Below are 11,453 nucleotides of genomic sequence, written 5' to 3'. Positions count from 1 at the left end.
ACGGTGATGAAGATGTCTTCCGTACCTACGTTTTATCATAAATTGAAGCTGGGGAGAACGGTAGACAAAGCGTAGATATCGTAAAAATGGAAAAGTGAGCCATTGATGAAATTAAGCTCAGATATTAAAAAACTAAAATTATCTTGCAGTGCAAATCACAAAGCTGGTTAAACTGTATGGAAAATCTAATAATACTGAATGTAATTCATACAAATTAAAAGAACATCAAAAGGTTATTTTTACTATAGCTTTTACTGTATATGTTTACGACCGTTTTAACTTCTTTTATTTCCCTCTTTATCTTTTTTTATTTTCTTTGAATACAGGTGGCCGTGTGGCACAATGGATAAATTAAGATTTCACTTACAATTATCTTCGACCGCTCAACTCATTCACGGGCATTGCAGTTATAACGATCTCAGACGTTCCACGTCTAATAATCCCAAGGGTCCTCTGGAGTCCTATGCTGATAGTAATAAGCGATCGTCCAAGGCGGAACAATTATTCCTTCCTTTTCAATCATTTGGAGCCAGAGTTTGTCACACAAAACTAAAATTACAAACGAATGTTAAGATGCTAACACATTTGTACTAGTCACTTCACTGCTGATTTCTGCACAATATTAGAAAAAAATTTACACGAAGGCGTATGAAAATATCGCACAATCACTGATGATAAACTAAACAAATTGGCTCCCACGCATGCAAACGGCGGATTTGCCTTGCGAAGCTCAATCCGTACAAGGGGAACACTCATAAGAGCATAACGTGTGCTTACTTTAGAACACTGCACCCACTCGCCTTCGTGTGTAACCTTCCGAGCGACGACCAGGCTTTCGTGCAAAGCACTGAAGGTTCTTTTAGCAAACCAAAGCTTGTATATGGCCAGCCGGGAAAAACCCGATTTTCACTCCTAGCATCGGAACCGGAATAATCGTCCTATTAGCTTTAAGTTATAACAGTGCGTAGGTAAAAGGTGATTGTCCCGAAAGTCAGATATAAGGAAACAGTCAACAGAAATGCAGTACTCACGTGATCACTGTCCCTGCTTCTTGAGCATATGTGGCCATAAAACAGGAGCTAGTCTTACTAACACAAATGTACAAAATACGAAACTGATGAAAAGTGGTTCAAGATTGCTCCTTCAAATACGAGAATTGGCAAAAATATACGCACAGACCATAATTCAGTGGGGTCTGAAATACAAAGTAACAAAATAATATATAAGATTCAGTCTACAGAGCAATTGTTACGTAAAGAGTGGCAAATACTCTTTCGAGAATCGAGATGAGACGTTGAGTTTTTATGATATTGTGAGATTGCCTTGTTCCATCTCGAATTAAAATGTTAAGCTTCATCCCGATTTTGTCTGGTTTGTTTTAGAATCGAGATAAGAAATTCCCCTTTTAATGGGCAACATTACACAAAACCGAAATATGTTTTTGCCTAATATCACGTCCCTGCTTGTAATGGTATGACCTGTGCGATAATAAGTTCTTATTGTTTAAAAATTTCAGGAGATAATTATTATTATTACAAGTATTGTTCCTGAAAATCCGATAGTTCAAGTATTGAAACAAACGAGTATTCAAATATTCGAATGTAATAAAACGTGTCATTGCCGATCAATCGTAATGAAAATTCCTAAAGTAGAGAAAAAAAGTTGTTCGACGTTTATTTGGTGGAAGAACCTCCAGATTACTGGTCAAGCGTATAGGCCACTGAACCACGATGACTGCGCTGTAAATGATTCGTCTTTAGGCTCTGCCTCAGCTTGGAAAGTTGTATGTTATTTTTTTCTTCGCTTCAAAACGACTTTCGTGTTCAACTTATCATGATATAAGTGAATAATCTTCAGTAGAGTTTATATTAATAACTTGAGTTGTTTTTAAACCTTTGGTTCGCAAGTTTGTTTTTACTCCACACGAAACTACATATATGACAGATTTAATTGTCATACTATTTGTTTCAAAGTAGTCGCCATTACATGGTCAAAAGCTTATGACCGCTACGATATAAATGATTGTTCAATTTGATATAGTGAAAAATCTACATCTTCTTATTTTGAAAGTAGAAGGATATGAAGACTTCACAGTGGTACTCCATTTCATATTTCTACGGTAATTCATGTAATAAAACAAATTGAGCGCTATTTTATCATGAAATATAGGGAATGATGTCATACTTTTCTGTTGCTACATATTCACTACATTTCATGCTCCAATCACATTTCGTTGTTTGTTGAATATGTTACAGGCCCGATAAGGTATTTGCTTCCCACGGAGAAGAGAATACGTTTATAATATTAAAGGAAGCCATTTCTCATTCAGAAGAAGAATCTCATACTTCGATGCAGTTTGGCAAAAGATTTCATCGATCACGTTTGTCATGACTTATGCTGACACAGGGAAGTGAAAAGCGTCGTACGTACCAAATCAGTGATAAACGCTTTAGTCAAAGTTCAAGTTTATCAACCGGTAAGTTACTGCATACGGGTGAGAAATCCCACATCTGCGGAGTATGTGGAAAGGAATTTCGTGTTTGTTCAAGTTTGGCTAAGCACATGTTAATCCACACAGGAGAAATACATTATACATGCCAAGAGTGTGGTTATGGATTTAAAGATCGTTCAAATTTGGTTAGACATATGTTAATCCACAGAGGAGTAAAACATCAAACATGCCAAGTGTGTGGTTTTGGATTTAAACTTCGTTCAAGTTTGGTTACACACATGTTAATCCACACAGGAGAAAAAACTTACAAGTGCCAAGAGTGTGGTAAGACATTTAATCAACGTTCTAATTTGGTTAGACACATGTTAATTGACACAAGAGAAAACCAACACACGTGCCAAGAGTGTAGTGAGGCATTTAATCAACGTTCAAGTTTGGCTACACGCATGTTAATCTACACCGAAGAAAACCTTACAAGTGCCAGGAGTGTAGTAAGACGTTTAGTCGACGTTCAAGTTTGGCTACACACATGTTAATCCACACAGGAGATAAAGCTTACACATGCCAAGAGTGTAGTTAAGCATTTAATCAACGTTCACATGTGGTTAAACACATGTTAATTCACACAGGAGAAAAGCATCACATATGCCAACAGTGTTGCAACGCATTTATAAAACGTTCAAATTTGGCTAGATACATGTTAATCGGCACAGGAGAAAAAGATCACACGTGCCAAGAGTGAGGTTCGGCATTTAATCCACGTTCAAACTTGACTAGACACATGTCAATGCATGCAGGAGCAAAATCTCAGACGTGCCCAGATAATGGAATGGAATTTATTCAACGTTCATACATGTTGACCCACAAACGAAGAAAACGTCATACGTGAAAAAATGTGAGAAAAAAATAAAGTCTAAGCTCAAACCTCTGAAGACCTTAATATAAAGAAGTATAAAACTACAGAAATGCAAGGAGCGTAGATGGCGTTTACTGAAGGTTCACACATAGCGTAACGTATGTTAATCCACACAGGACAATCATCACACGTACGGAGAGTGTAGAAATCATTTACTGGCAGTTCACATTTGGCATGTGGCAATATTAAAACATTGCAATAACCAAACATGCAAATGGTGTTGAATAGGATTTAGTTTGTAATCAGCTTTGGCACGACAATTTACTAGACATAGGATATAGAAAGCGATTTACGAACTCACAAGATGTCAAGTCAAGTTTTGAAGTTAAGTTCATGATAAATATCCTAAAAAAGAGGTCTACAATAATATTAAGTATTAAAGGAAACATTAAGTCTTTCAAATGTTTTGGAAGACAAATTTTAAGTTCGTAATTTGGGGGCAGATAAGACGGCAAATTTGGTCTGCATCCACTCTACGAGCTGCGCTTCTGCCTTGCTGTCAAAGGGATTGCAGCATAGTGAAAAAGTGGCTGACGCCGAGGAAAATTCGAATGACGATTCCTCAAATGAATGTTTATCTTAAAATAATGATTCCATATATACCCTTCTTGAGTCTTCCTATATGTAATGGAGTCAGGTTAACAAGTTTAAGTGACATCGATAATGAGGGTGCACCTTCCTCATCAGCTACAAGTGTAGATCCAGCGGAACAAACATTTTCCAAGTCTATTCCAACACTAGGACCTTCTGGACCATCTGCGATTTGGCTCTAATGTCAAGCTTTGAGGTGGTATTTTCTTCAAGAGGAAATTCTTCTACCCTACTCTCGAATATAGAAAACTCGAGAAATGCTATTTCTAATTGCATTGAAGGTACATAGCAGTGTCACTTGTTCAACACGTTTTGCTGAGGTTACCTGTCCGACTTGTTTCTGTCCTTGTTAAGCTATCACTCGTGGTATTCTGTGTACAGTACTAAATCCAGTTTGATCACAGTTAAAGGTACACTTCAGAGTGAACTTACATTTCTCATATGCTAACTTCAAATTGTTCAAAAAGTCGTTCACGTTCTACTTATTGAAGCTGGTACTTCTTGTTAAACTTTTGATTCCAGAGATCGCAGTGATAACTGTGGGGGATGCTCCATAAAACCATTAAGCCAGTCGTATCCCGCACTTTTGTGCACAGTTTAAGATTCCGGCATATTCTTCTTCAAGGCATTTGCATATGCGTAAGTCAAAGTTCGTCCGTGCCTCGTTCTAAGCCCATAGTTCGTCTTACCTGCGCTAACGAGAGTTTCCCACAAAAAAGATTTCCTTGAAATATTACAGCGTCTCTATTTTAGTCCTCCTTGTACTTTTTAATATGTCTAGCAAAGGCTGATTTCGATATGTTGTGTTCTCTTGCTACCTCTCATATACTCTTCTTTTTCTCTCTTACTATCTCTACGGCTTGCAGAATATCACTGTTTGCTGTTTGTATGTAGTCTAGGTTTATCTTCTTCCACTTGCGTGGCATTTTTCTGAAACACAGATGTGAAAAAGTACTAAATAAATATAGCGTTAGCCAAGCGGAAACACAGGAATTATAATAAAGATACTCTTGTGAGTAGAAAGGAGTGGGACAGTGTCCCAATCCTCCTCAATTCATCATGCATAGTCATCCCTGTATACCCACTTTCACTACTGTCACTATAAAACCACGAACTCTGGTATTAGAATCATACAAAAATGTTCTAAATATACTCTCAATACCTAACTATATACTCTCAATACCTAACTATCTGCTCTTATATTAAATCCTCTACTACCTCTTCATATTGTCAAATATTTTTATAATAAAAATCTCACATAATAGTTATCAGCGATGAAGGAAAATTTATCTTTACTTCTAAAAGTTGTGCACATTCAGAACCTGGTAGCAATGCTTTTTAAGTTTTGCCACCACATCTGCTAGCAACCACTATGGCCTAACACAAATCACAATAAAGATATGCCACTGTCCCACATCTCCAACTGCCCCAAACCTCACACTTTTCCCCTATGTTTGTGTTTGCTCGTGATACAGAATTTTATTTAAAAAGATCAATATCTGAAAGTGCCAATGGGGTACATATTAGGCGAATGTCTACTTTCTGTCTCACACTGACTTCAGTCTTTTGATAAAGATATAAAACAAATAACTCTACGTTATCTAAAGACATAAGTTACCTATAAAACACCCTTTAGAAATAACATTCTAAGTGAAATTATAACGTAAAGGTATGGCGCATGTTTGTTTTAGATAACCACCCTCTTGAGGTTTTTGCCCTCCATGGGGGAAAGAAAAGTCAAGGTTACTGCGAGAAAGGAGTTAGACATGGTATAAGGGATTCTCAACATTTTGTAATAACTTTGTCATAAATAACGTAAGCAAATAGGACATTACGGTCTTTACAATCGTAATCATAATGACAGTGGAGAAAGGAAATTGTACAATGAATTATACATCATGATTAAAGTATTTGGATTTACATTTCATTATATTGCGTTGATGAGTGACATATCTACGAGATGAGGTTCATTTGGACGAGACAAATAGGATATTTTATTATGACGGATATAGGCTATTCTTCTCCCTTGGGGACTGCTTCAAGTATTATTGAAACGGAATGGGAAGCTCCCTTAGTGACAAAGGTATTATTGTGTAGAATATGTATGATATTGTGTTGAGGGTGAAAGAGAAGAAACTTTCAGATGAGCGGAAGATCTTGATGATTCGGTGGTAAGGAATAATGATACATTAAAAACAGGAGGAAGAGATAGAATTACTGATGCTGTGAACGATATAAAAATAAATATGGGTGTTGATGGAATCGTAGATGAGCGGATGATGAGGATTGAGCAGTCCGGAAGTTTGGAAGCAGTCCAAATGTACGGAAAAGTAACGCGAGAATAGAGCTTTGGAGCAGAGCTCGGGAGTTCGATGTGGTATGGAATTCTGAGTATGTGATGTTCGAGAAACTTAATTTTTTTGATGAAAGGGTTAGCTGCCGAGTCTTAACGGTATGGCCGTAACTAAGCACAGGTCGAAGAAAGACTATATAAGTGTTAGCGAGTAGCTTTGCAGAAATACTCCAGGTTATGCCATTAATTCGTTTTGATAGATTGAGTCGATAGTATGCCTTTTTGTTGATGTCCTGAACATAAGTGTTCCATCTGAGGTATCTATCTATGGTGAGTCTTAAGTATTAACGGTCTTGGAGATTCTAAGACGGTTGTCGTTAACAGTGATGGAAGTGAATTACTGTGAAATGTGGAACGTTTTATATGAGGCAAAAATACTGTGGTTTGGGTTCAGCAGCATTGAATTTCAGTCGCCATTTATTGCACCACAAAACAAAAGTGTGTATTGTTGGTTATAAGGCATTGTTTACTTTGTGTATAATACGGCAAATTGCAACAAAAGCTGTATCATAAGCTTATGGAAATAACTGAACATTTTGTGGGGGAAGAGGCAAGTCAACAACATAAAGTAGATATAATAAGGGTGATAGTAAAGAGCCATAGTTACGCCTGAGTGCATAAATATAGTTTGATATAACTCTTGATTAATGTATTCGTAAGTACGGTGGCCAAACAAGAAATTGTAAATAAAACGGATATATGCGATAAAAAGGCGAAACTGTAGCAGTTTTGAAAGCAAACCCTAACGCTACAACTCATTAAATGCCTTCTCTACATCAAAGAGTACCAGACAGGATGGCTTGGTGGTATTATACTGCTTACGGATGCAGTTGAGGAGACGCAGAAGCTGATCGTTGATGCTAATTAATGGGCGGGAGCCTGCTTGATGGTGTAGTAAAGATGGTAATGGGAAAGATGAGCGTGAAGTCATTTGACGATATTTTTTCCTAGGATTTTGGTGAAGATTCTATTGAGCTGTATCAGACGGTGTTCTTGATTTTAAGGAACAAGAGAAATTTAGATGATTTCTAATGAGCTGGTACATAATTTTTCCGTGGAATAAATGTGACCAAGAAAATTGTGCAGTATTTTTGGATTGTCTTGCATGTCGATACATGTTATTGATTCCAGGTGCATTATAAAATTTATGATAGATGACTTTAGTGATTTGCGGGGTAGAAATGGAGGCTGTGAGTGCTTTGTGAGTAGATATGTTGTGCGCCATGTTGGGTTGAAGATGAATATGTCGTGAATTGAATTTGAAATGGTCTATAGGAAGACAAATAAAATGCTAAGTGAATGATAGGGGTGTCAAAATCTCCTATATTTAGGAAGGAAAGGTTTTAGCTTTTTCTCGCTCACTATGCAATGCGTGATCGTGGTGTAAGAGAGAATAAGAGGTTTGGATAATTTTACCAGCTAATACTTGAAACGCATCTAATATTGCGAAAGGTGTGATATGGCAGTAATTGTGTTTCAGGTTTTAATCCACTGTTGTAATTTGTATACTTTAAGATAATTACGCACTGTTCTGTGGAGGGCTCTATGATGCTGAAGAGCTTCGTGGTTGCGAGGGCAAACATATTCTGTATAGATTTGAGGTGAGTGTTTAACTAGACGAAAGTAGCGCGGAGGGATTTTAGGATGATGAGGTGATATATATGCGGTTTGAGGGATGAACTGCTCGGTTGCGAGTTGAATGTTTGGTGGTAGAGATTAGAGTCGATTAAATTCATTTTCAGTAAAAGAGGGATAGGTCGCTGACAGCGTATGAGTTTAGTAAGTTTAGTAGCGAAGTATGAGAAGAGGGGGTTGTAAGACAGAGGAGGAAGTAGTGGAAACTTCTAGTGAGTGTAATGGGCACATGTTCACTATCCAGGAGATCTAAGAGGTAGATGAAAATACTGTGGGCGAGAAATGAAGTGATTACTATGTCAGGAGTAGTGTTATATCAGGAAAGGTTTGGTTTTGGTAATGGGTGAGTGAAGCCTGTGGTGGAGGCAGTAATAAAATTGTTAAAAGCTGTTTCTCTCGGTCTGAGCGGCTATGGATGTTAATATTGGAAAATATCAGGTAATGTGGGAAATTATTAGAAATATATTGGAATGGGAGAGGAATATGACGAACTGGTCGAACATAGATGACTGTCATTGTGACACATAAAGATTTGTAGTAAATAGTTATGATTACATGGGATATTACATGGAGAGTCAATACTATACAATGGGTAAGGATAAAATACTATGCCACGCCGCTGGTGGTGCGACAACCCGGAAGCTTCTTTTCGTGTCGAATGAGTTGATAGCAGGTAAATTTGCAACTAAGTTTGGGAGTGAGATTCGTTTTACTGATATGTGATATGTGAAATTGTTCCTCGTGTAATAGTTGTTCAGATATGAGTATAAGAGGTAAGTACAGGATAATGTTGAGAAATAGATATAAAAATCATAGTCAAATACCTAGGTGTATTATCACTATGAAGTTAAATAATTGTTTCGAGTAAAGATAGATTAAAGCGCATGTACTACAAACATCAGAACGGAGCATACGTTTTCCGTATGCTACATAGGCACTGCCCTTAGGTGTTACATCATGCCGTTGCAGGATGTTTGATTTCTAACAGTACTACACATATGTGTGTTATCTTCGTCAGCTATATATTAGATCCGTCCATTTGTATGTGAGATCTTGACCACCTATATTGTTTCATACGGAAACTATGTATGGATGGAGCACTTATACAGAAAGGATTACAAAACATGCGTTTTCACTTATACGCTTGCTGGACGTTATGTCCAAAAACTACAGAATTTACAAATGTAATCTACGATATGCCGCATACATTTTTTTCTCCGTGTAGGTTTGGATAACGTTATAGTATTTTTTTAAAGCTGTTTTGATATGTGTATTCTTGGTATGCCTATAGTGTGCTGGTGGTTCATTCATATAAAACACGCGGAGCACGGTTGTATGTAGTTAATGGAGAGTGCGGAGTTGAGAGGGAAGAACGAGCGAAGCGAGAAGCCGAAGCAAGGTGGGATAACGCACTACTAGGTTACTAAGGTTAGGTTATGTCTTCTTCGCACTTACCTTAGTACGTACTTAGGTTTGCAGAGCTTTCCAATCTCAAACAGAAAATCGTGAACGATTGTTGGTGGTCTTTGTTCTTTTATTCATTACGCCATGAATATTCAAAAGATTAACCCTTGTCCGGGCAAGAAAGTTTTGTAACGTAGACGGGCAACTGGGTCTTACCAACTCTATTAGCCTTACCAACTCGATATGTTCATGACTTTAACTTCGACTAAAGATAGAAGAATACAGAATTATATGTCATGGGAATATTTAGGAATATTGAGAAATTCAAAGAAATATATGAAGCTACTGGTCCTGGGAGGCCCCGCTTGCCCGGATAACATCATGTTTTACAAATGTTAGTACTGTCAATTCACATCGAGCGCAAGGGCCCTGTACACTTGCAGTCATATTTGCTCGAAAATTATCCACAATCCAACCGTCCTGAACCTAGAGACAAGTAGTTCCCTCTACTTGCGAATTAGTCCCGTCTTTATAACCGCTTATCAAAAGGTATTACACATAAATTACGCTTCACTTGCATGTTATCAAGCACACAAGCAATCAAATTATGAAATTTTTCTAGGTAAATTTTCAAAATTTTGATAAAAACGGAAGGGCAACTTCGCAAATAAGCCCTAAACCAGAACCTAAGTAAAGTTGAATTTCCTTATTTATATCTCTTTCTTGACCTTAATATTAGTATTATATGTTGGACTATTAAAACATTTATATTTTAATTTTAATTCGTGTAGTTTGCAATACCCATTCAATAAACTCCACGTTTTTTAAAATGTAGATTACAAAATGTTAATTTGATGTGTGCGTGTAGAGGGGATAATAGAATTAAGTAGAAGCAAAATACTTAAACATTCAGGAGCAAAGATGATGAATTGCTGATGTTACTATTTGATGAATTATAATATGGTTGCCTCGCCCCCCCTAACTTCTACCGGGCCCCCTCTATATTTTTGGCCTGCAACGGGCCTGCAGGTTCATAGGATGCAGTTGTTAGTATTATGTTCTTTGTATTCTTGACAGCATTTACCTCGGAGAGGAAGTGGTCGTAATGAGCAGGATAGTTCAAATCGGCGTCTCTTAAAAACGAAGATTTGTTTATGCAAAAGGTCGTTGATAGTATCCTATGATGTGCTTAGGGTGCATTTTTAAAGCTGCATCTCACTTCAGGTAGTTCAGCTTATATATCGTCATGTGTTATAGATGGAGAAACCCCTCGTAATACTATTGACATGGTATGTGGCTGAGGTTGCTAGTGGATGTTTTTGAGAGAAGTTAAAGTTGCAGTTTTCGTGAAAATTTCAAAACTGGATTGTCACGAATTATTTTGCGAAGTTAGCCGACTGTGATTTAATGATGATTTTTTTTGTCTCTACCATTTGCGAAATATCTTGCGTTGCCGATACTGGAGAAGTTACAGAAGTAAACGCTTTGGAATCAAGTACTTTGGATTGTAGTTTTGCAGTAGGAAGCTGTGGACATGGTGCAGAGAACGATAAGCCGGTAGGAGTGAGAGTCAGAGCTCGAGATTCTATGTGCATTTGTATGCTTCCTAAATGGTGGTGAACTCGTTGATGATACTTGGTGGTTGCCACTGATTGGAGAATGAAAACTCTGAGAAATTGGTTCAGTGTATGCTCTGTCTCGTCGATTTCTCCGCTTCTAGTTTATCTTCAAAGGATGCGTTAAAGACTGTCCATCATCAATTATCATATGGGATAAAATAACCGAACTGAAACAGTATCCAAAACTATGAGATGAGATCAGTATAATAATGAGAATGGTCATAATGGTGATGAAAAATTATACTACTTGTATACTCCAGCTACCTTCCGCTCGTGAAAGCTCTCAATTTCAAGCAACCTGTCGCCTGTTAATGTGTCAGCAGCACCGTGCGCCAACACGAGTGCAATAAACACAGCCTAGACTTGGCAAATAGGCCTCATTACATGTAATCCAGCTGGGAAAATTTGCGAATGCACTACTTTTTACCGGGCAGTCAAAATGGCTAGTAACTTATGAGCAGGTTACGCCATCTGTGATGTGAG

General features: G+C 37.5%; 1 protein-coding gene across 1 annotated transcript in view; it reads right to left on the bottom strand.

Annotated features, from left to right (window-relative positions):
- Window positions 1-275: 275 nt before the first annotated feature.
- Window positions 276-11,453, bottom strand: part of LOC145690889 (uncharacterized) — a 231,927-nt gene continuing 220,749 nt past the window's right edge. The window contains exon 2 of the mRNA XM_081766294.1: window positions 276-4,889. Coding sequence (XP_081622420.1) covers window positions 4,781-4,889 — 109 coding nt within the window. The 3' untranslated portion in view covers window positions 276-4,780. The remainder of the gene's footprint in view (window positions 4,890-11,453) is intronic.

The sequence above is a fragment of the Thermobia domestica genome, chromosome 7 (genome assembly GCF_964235325.1).
Source record: "Thermobia domestica chromosome 7, izTheDome1.hap1.1, whole genome shotgun sequence".
Classification (NCBI taxonomy): Eukaryota; Metazoa; Arthropoda; class Insecta; order Zygentoma; family Lepismatidae; genus Thermobia; species Thermobia domestica.
The sequence above is the reverse complement of the archived record's forward strand: the minus strand, read 5'-3'. Positions and strand labels throughout refer to the sequence as shown.